Raw genomic sequence first — 18014 nt, forward strand, 5'->3', positions numbered from 1 at the left:
AGAGAAATTCTACCATCCTACCCATCAGTTGTAACTTTTTCAACAGGTAAGGGCCACACAGAGGCAAGTGTAAGATGTGTGGCCCTCACATTTATGATGTTGGCTGAACATTCATCAGTGTGTATGTGTGCATACATGTGGTCAGATAGCTCCCACAAATCTCTCTCTTTGGTGATCACTCGAAGCCGAGTAAGATTGTCTCCCATAAACGTTTAACAATGAGTCCATGACTGTGGAGGCCAATTCTGGATCCACATGTCCTTCCACAGTGGGGACATTGGTTTCCGGGTGGGAGTTGATCATGGTGTGATTTGCCAAGCATGCCTTCCTCTTAACACGTTTCTCCCTTGCGTCCCGAGTTTGAGTGTCTTCAAAGCCCATGACACCTTTGGTAAAGGCTGTTCTCCAATTGGAGCTCCCACAAATACCAACCCCCCAGTAGGGTAGAAGCACAGCTGACAGTGGCAAGATAGTCCCAGAAAGCTCATGTGGCTTCCTCTGTGGTTCCTTTTTACCAACTGGTTAAGGCAATTTTATTCCAACAGCCCCCCCCCCCCGATAAGTACCTGATGTTTTAATTACACAGTTCCTTCATTTTTATTTTCATTTTATTTGTTGTATTTTATGTGATCTTGTAATTTTGTCATAAATGTTGCATATATATTATATGTTCATATAAAAATAATCTGGATGACCATTCACAATTATCTCTAGTCCAGTACAGCCAAAATTCATGTTTAGAAATATCATAATACACCCTGTCCTACAATATGTCACTTCAAAATGCAGGCAGGGGTTCCTTGTTTGAGTGATCTTCCACATCCATTATTTTATGGCCTCCATAAATAGCACTCATTTGTTTATATGGAGGAAAGTAAAATGGGAGCAACACTGTGTGGAAGCAAAACCTGCCAATCTAGTAAGCTATTGACTTAATGACCCATCTCAATGGTATTACAGACCACAGCTGTTTTCTTCTCTCCCTGTGAGATTCTGGACACTGCATGTAAGAGAGGCCCATGGCCTGGCCATTTGGCCTGGCATTTTTTAGGGGTCAGTTTTTAGGGGTTTTCGCTACAGAATGCTATGAAACGATTACAAAAGTTTGGCACCGGTTTGGGGGCGAATGGATGTTGGGTTTTTGGGTATCCCTGTGCCCCCCGGCTTTTGAGTGTCTATTGTTTAAGGGGCACTACAAAATGCGGGGTTTAGAAGCAAAGCTCACGAGTGTCAAAGAAATGATTCTTCAACATCAACTTCGTTGGACTGGTCATGTTGTTTGGATGCTTCCAAAGCAACTACTCTAGTCCCAATTTAAGAATGGAAAGTGAAATACCGGTGGACAACAAAAGACGTTTAAAGATGTTCTCACGGCAAATCTTTCAAAATGTAGTACAGTGGTTCTGTTCCGGAGGCCCCGCTGCAACCTGAAAATGACACACACCAAAGTGCTGCGTCTGTGCACGCGCAACACAATTTAGCGCTTCTGCGCATGCGAGAGCGGCAAACCCAGAAGTAACCTGTTCCAGTACTTCCGGGTTTGCCGCGGATGTTCGCCGAAGCGGATGCAAGCGAAGGGGGATGCAAAACAAGGTTTGACTGTATAAGCATTGATAAATGGGAAACACTGGCCTGCAAGTGCTCCAGTTGGAGAACAGCCTTTACCAAAGGTGTCATGGGCTTTGAAGACACTCGAACCCGGGACGCAAGGGTAAAACGTGCTAAGAGCAAGGCGTGCTTGGCAAATCACACCATGATCAACTCACACCCAGAAACCAATGTTCCCACTGTGGAAGGACGTGTGGATCCAGAATTGGCGTCCACAGTCACTTATGAACTCACTGTTAAGACTGGAAGACAACTTACTCAGCTACGAGTGATTGCCACAGAAAGAAAGAAAGCCTATTGCTCTGTTTGTGGTTGTTACAAAACGCAGAGTTTCGCTACAAAACGATTACAAAACTTTGGCACCAGTTTCAAGAATTGTAGGTAATCAAGCTGCAATCAACCATTGTTCTAGTTGCTCAGTTGCTCATCTCTGTCTCTACCCTATACAAAAAGCTACAAAAGAAAACATGGAGCATGTAGTTCTTTTATTACTAACAACAAGTGATGGGCAACAGCAGCACAAGGTGGAAAGCTCAGCTAACTGCTTTATGTGTGGGCTCCATAGCATAGAGTCCATGATGAACGTCCATTTTTGCATCCCATTTGCAGCCACCCTGTAACATGTAACAGAGAAAGGTCTCTCTGTGTGTATCTCCGTCAATGCACAAAGGTTGTCTGCTCTTAAATAAATAATCCCATTAATGTTTCCCTGTGACATCTAACATCTATCAATCTGCCTTCTTCCTTTTTTACCCTCTTAGCTGCTGATTTTCCTAATGCATTGTCCATTTTAATGTCATGTCTAATCTCCGAATCCATCTGAGATGGTCAGTAGTTGGAAGATGAGGCCTATATAATTTGATGCTGCTTCTCATTTCTGCAGGAGTTAGAATTGCTCTCAGATGTGACATTTATTTAACTGAAGAACTTTTACCCACTTTTCAGTCAAAAAAGGCTTCCAGAATGGGTTGCAAAGATGATGATAATGAATTAAACACACACGCACCTCAATATGATGCACGGGATACCATAAAACAGCTGAAAAACACTTAAAAACAGTGAAGAAAAGAGCAAATAAATTAATTGGGGCTACAAAAGGTAGAACAGATGTGTTTTTGTGCAGCTCTGAATCTGTTAGCTATCTACTATGACTTACACTAAAGCTTCTTAAAGAAGGCCGATGACTTTTCAAACCTTTTACTAAGGAGGGTTTCTTTTTTTAAGTGAGCTTTCAGACCAACTTCTATGGGCCCCCACAAACATTTAGACCCCTTTACCCGCAGAGGGGAGAAAAAAGTTCCCTGCAGCAGCTCAATCCTGTCCACATTTACTCGGAAGTAAACCCCACTTACTTGAACGGAACTTTAATGAAAGTTCTGGCCGAACTGACCGAACCAAAAGGGTGCTTATCAATGGTTCCTCTTCATCCTGGAGAAGAGTGACTAGTGGGGTGCCACAGGGTTCTGTCTTGGGCCCGGTCTTATTCAACATCTTTATCACGACTTGGATGATGGACTCAAGGGCATCCCGATCAAATTTGCAGATGACACCAAACTGGGAGGGGTGGCTAACACCCCAGAGGACAGGATCACACTTCAAAACGACCTTGACAGATTAGAGAACTGGGCCAAAACAAACAAGATGAATTTTAACAGGGAGAAATGTAAAGTATTGCACTTGGGCAAAAAAAAAATGAGAGGCACAAATACAAGATGGGTGACACCTGGCTTGAGAGCAGTACATGTGAAAAGGATCTAGGAGTCTTGGTTGACCACAAACTTGACATGAGCCAACAGTGTGACGCGGCAGCTAAAAAAGCCAATGCAATTCTGGGCTGCATCAATAGGAGTATAGCATCTAGATCAAGGGAAGGAATAGTGCCACTGTATTCTGCTCTGGTCAGACCTCACCTGGAGTACTGTGTCCAGTTCTGGGCACCACAGTTCAAGAAGGACACTGACAAACTGGAACGTGTCCAAAGGAGGGCAACCAAAATGGTCAAAGGCCTGGAAACGATGCCTTATGAGGAACGGCTAAGGGAGCTGGGCATGTTTAGCCTGGAGAAGAGGAGGTTAAGGGGTGATATGATAGCCATGTTCAAATATATAAAAGGATGTCACATAGAGGAGGGAGAAAGGTTGTTTTCTGCTGCTCCAGAGAAGCGGACACGGAGCAATGGATCCAAACTACAAGAAAGAAGATTCCACCTAAACATTAGGAAGAACTTCCTGACAGTAAGAGCTGTTCGACAGTGGAATTTGCTGCCAAGGAGGGTGGTGGAGTCTCCTTCTTTGGAGGTCTTTAAGCAGAGGCTTGACAACCATATGTCAGGAGTGCTCTGATGGTGTTTCCTGCTTGGCAGGGGGTTGGACTCGATGGCCCTTGTGGTCTCTTCCAACTCTATGATTCTATGTTTCTAGGCGTTCAGAGGAATTGCCATAGGCTGTATTAATCCTAAACGCTTACGCACTTACTAAGGAATAAGCCCCATTCACTATGGGGCGACTTAATTCAGAGCAGCCTTGCCCAGGATTGTTCTATACGTAATAAGAGCTAAGCGGAGGTGGTTTGAAGCCGCGGAGCTCGCAGCAAACGAACGTGGCTTGAGCGGATGGGGGACTTCATTTCCCATGGTGCACCGAGGCTAGTTTCTCTAGACCACGGTTCCCACGAGGTAAGGCGCGAGAGGAGCGGAGCGTTGCCTGATGGGAGTTGTAGTCAAGAGCGGGGAGGTTGTTAAGAGGCCTTTTAGGTTTCCGGCGGAGTTTGGGTAATGATGAAATCCGATAGAGACGTTTCCCAGGAACTGAGTTTGCTTTGGGCTTTGTGGGCAGAAAGAAACATGGCTTGCGTTGGACGGAGCGGCTGAGCGACAGCTTAGGGGAAGAGGGGCGGGGGTGGATAAGCAGCATTTGGGGAAAGGGAGAAGATGTGGATGTAGGAGTTTGGGGCGGGAGTTTTGGTCGAGGCAGAGAGAGAGCGCGCGAGGAGCAGAGGGGATGGGAGCCCTTCGGCGGGGCTTAGAGCATTGGGGTGGCGCCCCATTTTGTGAGTGAGAGGTATGGAGAGCCCCCCCCCGGGAACTGAAGAGGATCGGGCAGTGGTCAGAGAGTAAACCCCACTTTGGACGGTAGGAAAACCAAGCGAGGATCTCGCGGCCTCTTAAGCACCTGGCAGAAACAATACTCTTTCCAGAGAAGGGGCTGTCCCAAGTCTCTTGCAGCAACAACAGCGGGAGAGTGCTGTGGCACTTTAAAGGCTAACAAATTTGCACAGGACTTTTAGTTGTTATTAGCTGCAATAGTTTATCACAGCTGCTCCTCTTGTTGGGTTGGGTGGCTGAAGTCTTAAGAGGTTCAGAACTCGTTTCTGCCTAAGCCCAGTGGCAGGCGTGACCATCTGGTATTTGTGTCAAGGTGGTATTTGTGTCAAGAAATTTCTGCGCTTGAGTGGGTGAAATGTTTTGACTTTTAAAGCCTTCTGACTTAGACTGGAGACAGATGTTCTCCCCCCCCCCCCCAGAAAGCCGAAGTGGCTTGAAAGAGGGATGTCAGCTGCTTGCAATGCATAAGATTGTTCCTGCTTTAGTTTCTGATAAGTAGACTTTTCAGGGTTTGTAACAACAACAACTTGTACCCCACCCATCTGACTAGGTTGTATCATTTAAAAAATGCTTTCAATTTGATAAACTCCAGCTGTACAAATCTATGTGTAAAACCTAGTTTAAGAAATTTAGCTTCATATAGATCACTTAAAATTTGCTAAAGAACTATTGGATGTCAGTAGCATTAGCACTGGCTTTTTTTCAGCTGGAGCCTCTTGGGTGGGTGCCATTGCCATTCTAAGAGAACAAGGGAGGTGTTCATGGTGAATTTTGGCATCTCTTAGCACTGATTAGCTAAAAGGTCGTATCTTGCAAAAACCCTGTTTGTGTCACCTGAATTGGATACTTTGTTGTTCTTATCTGTAAAAAGTTGTAGATAGCACTTTTTTGGTTGGTTAGCTGAAGGTGGTGAATGGTGGGAACCCACGTACAGTAAAGTTTGCTTCTATTTGAGCCAGTCATCAGTGTTTCCAGTGCCTTTTGTCTCTAGCTAAGTCTTGTTGTCTCTATTCTAATCCATCTAGAGCTATTGTTTAAGAAGCACCTGGATTGCAAGTGCTTCTTCTGTTGTTGTATCTTGTTTGTCACTTTAGGAAAGAGGTTTGGTTCATATTCCCTCTTTTTGAATTTATTTCAATCTGTGAAAACTTTTTTTCTTTAAAGGCCTGCATGATTTGATTTGGCATCTGAACAGATTGTGTGAAGAGGTTTACCACGTATCCAAACGATGTCTCATTTTAATTGTGTGTGGAAAGGTATGCAGTATTGATGGGGATGCTGGGGAATTTACATGCCCAGTCATTGTGAGAGATAATCCAGATTAGGTTGGCCAACGGAAAATCAACCAGGTCTGACACTAAACCAAACACAACATTGTATGACTCAGCCCAGCATTTGGAGATGGAATTTATGTAACTGTGCAAAGGATAACCAAGTACTTGAAGCAAAACTTGGCAAGCACATACCTTACTTGTTTGAGCAGAAGAGGTAGAAACAATATGCTTATTGAATTACCTGGTTGGTGTGATTTCTGCCCATATTGTTTTCTGCTGAACATTATGAATGAATAATTCCCTTTCTTCACCTGGTATAAGTTTCAGTATGCTAGTGTAGTACTCACACCTGTTCATGTACATGGCCAGTGTAGGTGACAGTTTAGGTCCATGTTAAGGCTTGCAGACCTCATGTGTCAGACTCCTTAAACTAGTGTTAATATGCATCCCAGTGCTTGATTTCTATCATGGGAGTTCTAGTCTGCTCAGAAGTAAAATGTTCAGAACTAGGGGCCTTTTTCCTAATCTAAGATTAATGTGAAAAAGTTAGTTGCGTTACTCAGGTTAGGCCAGATGTAATTATATCAGTTGCACCTGCAAGATTCAGATACATTTGATACATAAAATACAGATACATTTGAGTCCATCTTGGGCTCTTCGAATAGGAAAGGGAAGAAATGGAAATATATGATAGAATCTCTTGAAATAGCTGTTCTGTGTCTGAAGTACCGTATTTTTCCATCTATAAGATGCCCCCATGTATAAGCCGCCCCTTATTTTTGCGGCAACAACCAATTGCCAGTCTACCCTCGGCACAATCCATGTATAAGACGCCCCCTATTTTTTGACATTATTTTTTAGGAAACAAACCTAGTATTATACACAGAAAAATAGGGCATATCCTGTGTGTGTAGCTAAAAATTAAGTGGTCTTTGGTGGAACAAAAATGTTTAATTACTTTTAGATTAATTGATTAAAATCCCCTCTTTTCAGTCATTTAGCAAGATTTCCCTAATTGATCTGTAGAGCTTTTTTTTTGTTAAAACAAAACGCCAACAACTGGGTTGGTTAGAACATGGTGCTGATAACACCAAGGTTTCAGTTTGATCCTCATATGGGACAGCTGCATATTCCTGCATTGCAAGGCGTTGGACTAGATGATCGTCAGGATCCCTTCCAACTCTACAATTCTATGATTTATTATTTATTTACTGGATTTATACCCTCTCTTTCCTCCAGGAAGCTCAAGGCATTTTACATGGTTCTCCTCCCCTTCATTTTATCCCCACAACAACCCTGAGAGAAAGATTAGGTTGAGTGTAATGACTTGCTCAATATCACAGAAGGAATATAAACTCTGGTCTCCCTGGTTCTAATCCAGCACTTTACTTACTATAACATACTGGCTGTTTAATACAAGAGCTTACAAATATAGCAGATGGCAGGCACTTTCTGGGAAGAGGCACCTCCCATTTCTCTCACAGGCAAGAAGGAAATGACTCTTCTATGATTAGTTCTAGTATAATAGCACACACACATATTATCTAAAAGCCACTAAGTTTTTATTTCAGTGCAAATTTTAAACTTACCAGCCAGCTATAACTCCTTTGTTTTCCCCCCACCCCCATCTCCAGGCAGTTATAGAGGATTCCAGTGACTTCTTAACAGAAGATGTCATCTGGGCTCACAGAAGAACAGAAAAGGAAGATTGAGGAGAATAGGAAGAAGGCTCTGGCAAGGAGAGCAGAACGACTAGCAGCTCAGCAGGGTGTTGTTGCTAAGAAGCTGCCTGACCTGCAGGCGCTTGCTAGCTGTCAAGGAAAACTGCAGCAGCCTTTGAAGAAGGAAAACCACCACACCAGCCATCACCTTCAGGTTTCTGGCAACCATGCGGTGCTGGGGAATCTTCAAGTGCCACACAGTGTCTGTAGCTCAGACCCCCAGGCACCCATTTTGTGTGGTGCCCAGCAGAGCGGTTGTTCAAAGGACTCCAGCGAAAATCTAGGCCGGCAGCTGAACAGTGCTAAGCAACTCTCACCAGGGGGGAAAGACTCTCTGAGTTACCCTCATGGACATTATTCTGGCCTGAGTGCTCAGGAGCAAGGTCAACCCATCCAGTGTAGTTCTAGCACATTGCAGCCACCAAAACATTGTGCAGAACAGCTTCAGTCTACATTAGACGCTAGTAGGACGCTTTGCAAAAATGAAGGCACCCCGATTGGGAAGATATCTCCCAGTGGCATTAAACATATGCCACCAGTGGACACCAGTGGCATTGTCACCAGTGACAGTGAAATGCAGGCAAGTGCCAGAAATCCAGCCTGCGAACTCATTGCTGAAAAGGAAGGTAGTAGCACGTTGCTGTTCTATGGCACAAAAAAACTCCTGATTCCTGTAGAAGGGGGCAGGCAACGGACACTGCCCGTTTCGGTGGACACAGGCAACGTAGCTGAGACACAGAAAAAAGCTCATGATGGCCTCAGAGGGAAATGTGTCAAGCACTCTGATGACCGTTTCCGGGTTGAAATAGGATATAATGCCAAACTGATTGAACTGTTCAGGAGTTTGCCAAGCAAAAAATACGGTAAGGCGACTGGTTATTTCCTGTGCCTCTTGGGATTTTCCATAGATGGGGTTGTGCTAGATCTTGTGGATAATGCAGAATTGCCTTTATTTGTATGTTCTGTCTCTTTTAAAAACAGCAAGGACCCTACCCCTCGTGTGTGAGGAAAAACCTGAATCAATTGCAAGAATCAGGGAGACGTGAGGTTAGGGTGGGCTTCTGAAGTAACATCAGAATCCAGGAGCGTGAAGAGTGGGGCTTCCATAACCTTTGAGAGGTCTCTAGTCTCTGTAGGCCCATTGCTTCTCAGTTTCTCAGGAGCTACTTATCTGGGCCTGATACTCCTTTAGATAACCCCCCACTCCCAATAGTGGAGTAGAGAAGAGTGGAGCTGGAACTTATTGTCCCTCTCCTTGCATGCTGAGTGAGAAAAGAACACAGGGATTCAAGCTGGGAAGACAGCCTTTTCACCTTATCTGCCCCTTTCTCCAACGTTTTCTTCACTCAAGGGGGCAGGCCGCAAATGGTGGAGGAGGAGGAAGCAGGAGCACCTTCAGATAATGGGTATGATCCCAGACTATTCCACCAGGACAGAGTTTTGGGAGCCATAGAATCCTAGGTTCAGTTCCAGTCTAGGCCGTGGAGCTCTGCAGGTTCCTTAATAGGTTTCTTTCCCTAGAAAGTTCAAGGCATTTTTATTTCAACTGGCTTGTAATGTGTGACACCTAGTTTTATTGCTGCCAGTTTTGATGTGTAGTATTGTTTACCCCTGCTGCTGCTGTCAGGTTATTGGTGTGCGTGTATGCGTTGAGTATTGATCGTATTGTATGTTCTTTGTAATCCTTTTAGAAATGGTTTGTCAGTTGTACTTGTATTGATTATATAACAATTTTCTTTTATTATGTTGTACAGTGCCCCGAGAACATCTAGTAGAAGAGCAAGTTATTATTTACTTATTTTTGGGTTCTGCCTGACGAAGTCATGCTTGGAACAGATCCACTGCAATAAACATAAATGGCTAACTTATATTCCAGTGGGTCTACTCATAGTATAAGTTTGTTGGATAGCAGGCTTCTCGGTCTTTTGCCTAAGGTCATGCAAAAAACATTCAACTTGTTAATTAATCTCTTAAGGCCATTGTGACGATGAATTTGATGTGGGGTCGCCATCACAAACCACTGAATTTGGGCGTCATGAAATGCCAGAATAGATTTATTATTACTTGTCTTCTTAATGCCAGAGGGGGGCAGAGTGGCTTGTGGGATGTCATGCCGCAGGTGCCAAAATGACTCCCATCAGACTTGGGTACTCTGCCTATGTGCCTTGCCTTGATCAGAGACAGGGAGGGCAACCTTTTACTGCTCTTCTCAGTCAGTAAAATGTCTTGTCCTAACTCTGATTAGAACTCCTGTTTGAACATGAAAGAGAAATTGCTTCCCATTGCATTTGAAATTCCAGTTCTTTTTTGGCTGTCACAGGCACGCATAGGCTATCATTCTGTGCTGTGTTGTGCACATGTTAAGTCTCCTTGGTGGTCTTGGCCTGCTGTAGTTCTGCTACAATTATTTCCGCATGCAGAATTCCATGTATATCCTACCTCATGCTCCACATATGGTTCTCAGCCTGACCTGATCCTCCACATGTCAGCACTGCCAATGGGGCCAAAAAAATGAAACTTCTCAGTGGTGGTGTCAAGGATAGAACTTCAGGGCAGAGGTCCAGGATCTGCCTCAGTAGAATGAGCAGGAGGGACTCAAAATGCAGCAAGACTAGCCTTCCCACAATTTGCAATAAGTGAAGTAATACCGTGGTACCTTGGTTCTCAATCAATCAATCAATCAGTAGCTGCACTTGGTGACAGTCACCAGTTTTGTGACACAGTCACAAAAACAACAAAAAAGGAGCCACAAAAACGCAAAATAAATAGCAAAAACAGACAGACCTCAGCATAACACTCAAAATGGAAGTGTAATACTCAAAATGGAGCATGTTCGGCATCTGAAAAAGGTTTGCAAACTGAAACACTTACTTCCAAGTTTGCAGTGTTTGGGTTCCAAGTTGTTTGAGTACCAAGGCATTTGAGAACCAAGGTACCACTGTATACATTGCCATCTAAACAGGAGATTCCCTGTCAGACCATTAAGTCCAAGGGCTTAAATCACTTGACTGGACCAGTGGAAGTGCTGCATAGTGCAACGTGTGCTGCTATGCTAGTGTAGGAATTCTGTGCGCAGGTGCGACTTGCCATTTCTGAATACATTAACAGAGCCATTTATTCTCCAAAATGACTCTCTAAATCCTGCTTTGTTTTAGATCCTGCAACAAAGATGTGGAACTTCAGTCTGGAAGACTATAGCCATCTCAGTAAGTCATAAGACAATTGACATGCATGTTGGGTCGGCACAAAATCTGGGCCACAGAGCCTATGGTTTCTTTCTTAATATGGTTTGCTTAATTCATAGCAGAGAAAAAGTAGTTTATATTCAAAATTTGGACTCTAGATGTACAACAAGTGCATTATTATACTAAGTGCATTATTCAAAGCTAGTCCTACGCACAGTAGACCCATTGAAGTTAATGGGCATTACTAACTTAGATTCCTTAATTTCAATGGATCCACTCAGAGTAGGATTTAGTTAAGTACAACCCTAGATCTTTCTCATAAAAGAGTTGTTCAAGAGCTGTTTGAAGAAAATTATTATTTTGAAAAGAAAAACATTGTTTATTAGAATTTGGGATTATTATTTTTTAAAGAAGAGTTTTTTGTAGCACATCAGTAATTGAAAGTTCATAATGCCAGCAAAGACTTTGCTCTCCAAGTGTAACTCAACTCACAGAGGGAACAGTCCCTGCTGAGTTAGGAGTAGGGAGACTAACTGAATGTCTTCTGAGCTTCCTCCTCTGCTTTTCTTCTGCATTTGAAAGTCTCTGGTGCTTTTTCTCTCAGCTGTCTTCGATTTTCTGCTTTCCACAGGCAGTTGATTCCCCCCGTCCCATTATCCATTTGTTCTTTTTTTCTTTGGTCAACCTGCTTTTCTCTATAGTGGAACAAGCAGAGCAACTTCCCTCTGTGACTTTGACACCTCTGGAAGGAATGAAAGCAACCTCGCGGGCCACTGAGTCATCTTCTGTTGGTAGAAGTCCTCCATTGAGGTCCCTCTTGGAGACCTGCAGTGGCTGGCAGAAACCATCGGCAACCATCAGAGGGAAATGTGTGCTGATTTCATACTCTCGGTTCGAAGTAGACATTGGCTATGCTGACAGCGCCATAGGGGTGTTCAAGCAGTTGAATTCCAGGAATTATGGTGAGTGATCTAAGCTGATGCTTTCACTTCAATGGTGTACCCATGGTCGCTGAAGCTTGCACTTTGTCTTTCCAGGTGGTATTTTTCCTCTTATTACCTTCCCTACATAATTTGTCTCATGTACTGCTTGTAATAAAAGCAGTGAGTTGGGAGACATTTGTTAGATACAGGATTGAATTAAAGCCATATGAAAATATTAGGCAAGACATGTCAAATGGAGTACAGTGGTACCTCAGGTTACATACACTTCAGGTTACATACGCTTCAGGTTACCAACTCCGCTAACCCAGAAATAGTACCTCGGGTTAAGAACTTTGCTTCAGGATGAGCAGAAATCATGCTCCAGCGGCGCGGCGGCAGCAGGAGGCCCCATTAGCTAAAGTGGTGCTTCAGGTTAAGAACAGTTTCAGGTTAAGTACGGACCTCCGGAACGAATTAAGTACTTAACCCGAGGTACCACTGTATATTTTATACTTGAATTATTTTTTTAAAATATACATTTTGTTGAAATCTGGTTGCTTTTTATGCAGTTCCTTTGGCTGTTTTTGATATGTTGTGTTTCGTTACTCACATTTATTCATAAGTCATTTTTAGTTTAATTGCAATGAAAATATAAAAAGCAAAGAACGAGGAGTTCTTAGGTTAATGCGTTCCATTGATGGCATTTTCAAATAGCCTGTTTGTATGTGGCCTCATTTACTCATCTGTAATCCTGGTTGTTGATGTCAGTGTTTTAAAGCCCTACCTTTGTGATCAGGTCAGCATCCAGGTTCCTGCTCTATATCTCATGTGTACAAAACTGAGGGATGAGAAATGGGGCTTTTTTGGTCATGGTGCTGTGACTGTCAAATGCCCTGTCTCCCAAGGGAAGCCTGCTTGTCTCAGTATCTACTTTATTTGGAGAGGACTGTTTTGCGTGATGGTTTAGCATAACAAGGGTGAGACAGAGCTAGACCAGATTCCACCCCCCCTTTCTTATCTGGCCCAGCTACAAGGCGATCAGAAGTTTCTGTTTCCGTTTTTGATTAGCCACCGCTTAGTATGTTGCCTGTACCCTAAAATAAAGCGGTACCTTGGTACTCGAACAGCTTGGCTCTCGAGCAAATTGGCTCCCAAAAGCCACAAACCCGGGAGTGAGTGTTTCGGTTTGCGAATGCTATTTGGAAGCCGAACGTCCGATGTGGCTTATGCGGCTTCTGATTGAAGCTCCTGCAGCCAATTGGAAGCAGTGCCTTGGTTTTCGAACCGTTTCGGGAGTCGAATGGACTCCTGGAATGGATTAAGTTCAAGAACCAAGGTACCACTGTATGCTTATTTTTAAATACATATTGTGGAGATCGTCAAACTGTGATTTATGAAGTTGCCTTGTCTCCATTAAAACTTTTTTTTTGAAGTCAGGACAAGAACAGTACGTTGTACTAAAATTTATCCAAATGTGCAAAATATACATATAAAATAGAACAAGCACTATGTAATAATAACATGAAGTGGGGGGGGAGCAGCCAAATACATATAGACAAGCATTGTCCATTTGTCAAGGTGAAAAATGAATCATCCTGTAAATAACAAGATATCAAATATTACACACAGTGAATATGGAGGACAGAAAAAAGAATTTTGGCATTGTATCCTATTTAAAATAATCCACCTGCTTAGTTGTCATGAACAATTTGATGCTGGTGAATATATTCTTGATTGCTAGAATTTCATATAAGGTTGATGTACTTCGTACTTGCTTATTTCCATATTATGACTCTTACAGATATGAAGACTAGAAAATGGAATTTTCTCCTGGAGGACTATCAAAGACTAAGTAAGAAGCTGCCTCTCAGCACGTTTTATTCTTTTGGAAGGGGGCTACTCACTTAAAACTAGGTTCTTAGAAATGGTCTCTTAAAGGTACTTGACATGGTCACGAGTTTCCCTTTTGCTTCTTCTGATGCTTTGCAATGGGGATAATGTACTCACATTGAAACTTACTTATAGGATGGCATCATAACCCAGTATTGTCTGTGTGAAAAGTAGACATGTTTATTAGTATTTGCAGCCTAATCTTTTGGGTATCTTCTACATTTGGAAAGGAGAATCTGTGGTCCTCCAGATGTTGCTGGCCTTCAACTCCCATCAGCTCTAACCAACAAAGTCAGAAGTCAGGCATAGCAACATCTGGAGGGCCACAGTTTCCCCATCCTTTTTGCACACCTTCAGTATTGAAGTCAGTTGCATCTAGTAGAGCAGCTGTTGTTCCTCTGTAGTAGCTCTAATGGGTAATTTGGCGCAGATTTATTCAAAGGTAGGAAAACTTCCATCCTCTTTGCTGGGGTGAATGTGGTTTGTGTGTATTTTAAAGCCATCCTATCAGGGTTTTCTCCTGGCCCAGAAAGATAGTAAGCTGTGCATCATCCTAAAACAAGTCTGGAAACAGAGAATGCAGTCAGATATTTCCTGTACCTTCGGACAAATGTTCAAGTTCTTAATGGATTAGTTGCAAGGAAATAGGAAGCAGGCCTTTGTAGGTGGTCTCCTAGATGCTCTCAGCCCTGGTCTAAAAATTCAAGACCCAGGCTCTACAGAGTGTGAATGAAGCAGCTGGCTCTATGCAAGCGGAGGCCTGCAAAATAGTGTGCCATCGTGAAGGGTGCATTGTTTGGGCAACTGGGGGTGGGGGAGATTGCTTGGTGGGGGACTGAATTCAACTCCGCACTCTACCCCTGCTCACTATCTCCTGAACAGCTTCTCTGCAATTGCTTACAGTTATTTATTTTTTCTATATGTCTCTGTGCATGCTGCTACAGCTGCTGGATTGTGCTGTGGAATGAGGGTGTGAAATACCTATCTGGGCATTCTTTTTCTTTTATTTAAACTATCTAGGGGTAGAAATACAGATTCCATGTGCATGGCTCTTAGTTTCGTTGGTACCACTGTCACAAGGAGTCTTCAATCCCCTAATATGGACTTTTCTACCATAGCACAATTTCCTTTAAAAAAAGGATCTTGCTCCTTGCATCTTAACAGTTTTACCTGTTTACACACTTGCTCAGCTGTCTTAAGATAAAAGGTCACTTGGGGACAAGGGAGCGGATGGGAACGTTTTTTGGATTAATCACTCAAACTACTGAGACATCCTGATTTTCCAAGCTTGTCTGCAAAACAGCAGCGATGGCATAATTGCAGCAATTTGCTAGTTTATAATTCCAGCAAGTAACTTTCTGAGCGTAATAACAGTGCAGGACTCTGTTTCAGCAGGGAGAGGTTTCTTTCCTTGCTGGAGGAGCACAGATTAAACCAAAGGGTGCATACTGAATAGCCTATCCTACAAGCACAAATAGAAATTCTTTCACATATTTATACGCTTTCAGAATGAAGGATTTTGCCTGGGTAGCAGGGGTCTAATCTGCTGCCTCCATGCTAGAGATAACCGAAATTAACTGTAGTTTGCAGTCAATACCCAGGCTCTTATAACGCGAGTGCAAATCTGAGTCTGCTGAGTGTTTTGTTTTCACTGTCAGAATTATGTTCCAGTCTGTTGATTTCCATATTTTAGTGATTTTAGTTTTCTTTGAAAGGAAAGGCTGCTTGCAGGATTTTGTGTCTTTTTATTTGTTGCAGTGTCTAATACATCGTGGCAACATTTTGATTGCTGTGTCAAGAAAAAAAATAGTGTCAGTGTTAGTTTAAGATGAACAGACAGTGCTTAATCCAGAGTCATTATATTCAGCATTTTTGAAATGAATCATTTTGTCATTTTATTTTTAGAAGATGAATCATTTTAAGATATATAAACACTTGGTAATTCTCACTATTGTCCACTCCTGATATGATTCTGCTTAAAAAAAAATAAATGTCTGAGAAGACGGTGGGAAGCAAAGGATGTAGGGGACTCTTTCTATTAGTGGGTTGCAGACTGAGATGCTAGTGAGTTATATTTCAGACTATTTCACTTTAGTACTGTGTTCAGTTCAAATAATTAGCTATATAGGTGTTTCGTAATATTTTTTTCTCTTGTGTGTGCAGTTCTGCACAAGTGAAATGTAATTTTGAAGTTTGGTGCTCTGCATGGAGTTCAGCATTATAGCAGGAGCCATTTTAGAAAATTGAAAGTTTCCAGTCCTTATTCATGTGAAATTAGGTTTGAAACTGTGTGGGCAATGACCTGTTAAATCTCAGCAGTCGGTGGGATGGATCAATAAGATTCCCAGTGATCGGTGTGTGCAGATTCACTAGCATAACTTTTCTGCTTGCCAGAAAAATAATAAACTATGCAAACTAAGCAAAGCTGTGCAAACATGCTTGATTTGCATAACAAACAAACTTTGTTTTGTTATAGAACTTGCCAAAATAAACCTGAGCATTTTCTGAAAGTACTGCATCACCTTTCTTTCTTTTCCTAGCTCTCTCTTTATATTATGTGCTTGTACATGTGTCTATGTGCCTTGCTTAGATTGGCACTTTTCATGAAGTCAATTCTTTATTGGCTGATCGACTGTAATAAAGCACTTGATTGAAGAAGTCATTCTTGGGAAAAGTAGTCTTTTTCTGTCTCAAAATGAAAGAACCATAAAATATGTAAGTAAACGTGCAAAGGAGGGTGGTATAGGACTCTGCATAAACACGGCATCTGTTTGTGTGCTTGTTCAAACTTAAGTGAAGGTTGTTTACAAATGCTCCTAGGGACACAAATCCTTCTTGTGTGTGTTCCTTTTAGTTGAACTGTTAAAGAGCCTTCCAGCAGTGGAAGTGGAGCCATTGCCTAAGCCAGTAATACAAGCCTTTGCTGCTCAGTTTGAGAAGTCTGCCTCGAAGGTTCCTGACACTCCAGAAGCAGACCTTTCAGGACTGGATCCTAAACTTGTGGCCAGCCTCATGCCATTTCAGAGAGAAGGTGTGAAGTAAGTCAAGCCCTGGGTCTTCTGAAAAACACACGCCATTTATTTAAAATGTTGGTACTTGCATTTAGTTTGAGAGTTGTTATCCATCGCTCCCCCACCTTCCTTTGCTTTCTTGCTTTGCCAACGCAATCTGGAAGAGGTAACTTGTATCTCTTGCTGTTGGACCCACATTGGCCCAACAGGGAGGCAGGGACTTCCAGGGTCCATAAAACAACACATGAAAAAAACAAAGCCATGAATGGCTGGTTTCCCCTTTGCTAATTCACCCCTGCTATTATTACTTGAAGAGGATCATTTGAGATATCGAAAGCTGACATTCTCTTGGAACAGACTCCTGTACCAGGAATGTGTGAAAGGCACATAACCCTGATTGCTAACTATCCTTGCTAGCTACTCCTTCCCCCGTGTAGGGAGAACAGAGTCTGCTGCCTTTTCCACTCCTTGAGAAACAGGCTTACTAGAAACTGCAGTTGGGATCTTTTTCAAGGCACAAAGTAGTGGACTCGTTTGAGGCAAAGGCTTCTGCTAATCAGTTTGACATATATTTACAAGCTGTTGCTAGACTACAGTTCTCATCATCCCTGACTGCTGGTCCTGCTAGCTAGGGATGGTGGAAGTTGTAGTCCAACAACAGCTGGGGACCCAAGTTTGAGAAACACTGATTGAGATGGAAACTGTATTTCTGCTTGAATCAGAAGAATCTGGGATAAGAAAGTGGTTTTTTTGGGGGGGGGTTCTGGTATTTAACTTGCAACTAGATTATAGAGCAGGGAGCTGTGGCCCTCCAGATGGGATACAATTCCCATTATCCTTGAACACTGGTGTTGCTGGATGGGGAAGGTATGAGTTGGAGTCAGCAACATCTGGAGAACCACAGGTTCCTCAATCTTGCCTTAGAAGAACTGAATTCACTGTGGAAATGGAAACAATAACCCATTGGTCTCTTTCCCTCCCCTCTCTTTCAGTTTTGCAATTGCCAAAGAAGGCCGTTTGCTCCTTGCAGATGACATGGGCTTAGGGAAAACAATCCAGGCAATCTGCATTGCTGAATACTATCAAAAAGAGTGGCCTCTACTGGTGGTCACTCCTTCTTCAGTGAGATATACATGGGCGGAGGTAACGCCTGCATTTTCTCAACTCCTTTTTAGTCTTCTGTCTTGCTTGTCTTTCACATTCTGAGAGAGGCACCGCAGTCATTGGTGCCGATGAAAAATGAGACAATGGGGGCAGAAAGGAATGGTGCTTCGTGTTGGTCCTCAGCTTTGAGGAGTT

At 42.9% G+C, this 18014-nt stretch overlaps 1 protein-coding gene and 1 long non-coding RNA gene across 10 annotated transcripts in view; one reads left to right on the forward strand and one right to left on the reverse strand.

Moving 5' to 3' along the window:
- LOC310749485 overlaps nt 1–18014 on the reverse strand; it is a 465633-nt gene that overhangs the window by 234045 nt on the left and 213574 nt on the right. The gene's annotated exons all lie outside the window — the stretch shown is intronic.
- Nucleotides 4292–18014, forward strand: part of SMARCAL1 (SNF2 related chromatin remodeling annealing helicase 1) — a 44476-nt gene continuing 30753 nt past the window's right edge. For 2 of the 9 annotated variants that reach the window (XM_083584756.1, XM_083584762.1), the window contains exons 1-8: nt 4292–4378; nt 5876–5967; nt 7620–8569; nt 10862–10912; nt 11593–11853; nt 13616–13666; nt 16559–16742; nt 17708–17858. In XM_083584756.1, the coding sequence (XP_083440882.1) occupies nt 7657–8569; nt 10862–10912; nt 11593–11853; nt 13616–13666; nt 16559–16742; nt 17708–17858 (1611 nt within the window). In that variant the 5' untranslated portion in view covers nt 4292–4378; nt 5876–5967; nt 7620–7656. Of the gene's footprint in view, nt 4739–5875; nt 5975–6000; nt 6230–7619; nt 8570–10861; nt 10913–11592; nt 11854–13615; nt 13667–16558; nt 16743–17707; nt 17859–18014 lie in introns of those variants that run through there. The other 7 variants (XM_083584755.1, XM_083584760.1, XM_083584761.1 and 4 more) reach the window with 6 other exon arrangements.

The sequence above is a fragment of the Podarcis filfolensis genome, assembly GCF_964270895.1.
Source record: "Podarcis filfolensis genome assembly, chromosome: 1".
Lineage (NCBI taxonomy): Eukaryota > Metazoa > Chordata > Lepidosauria > Squamata > Lacertidae > Podarcis > Podarcis filfolensis.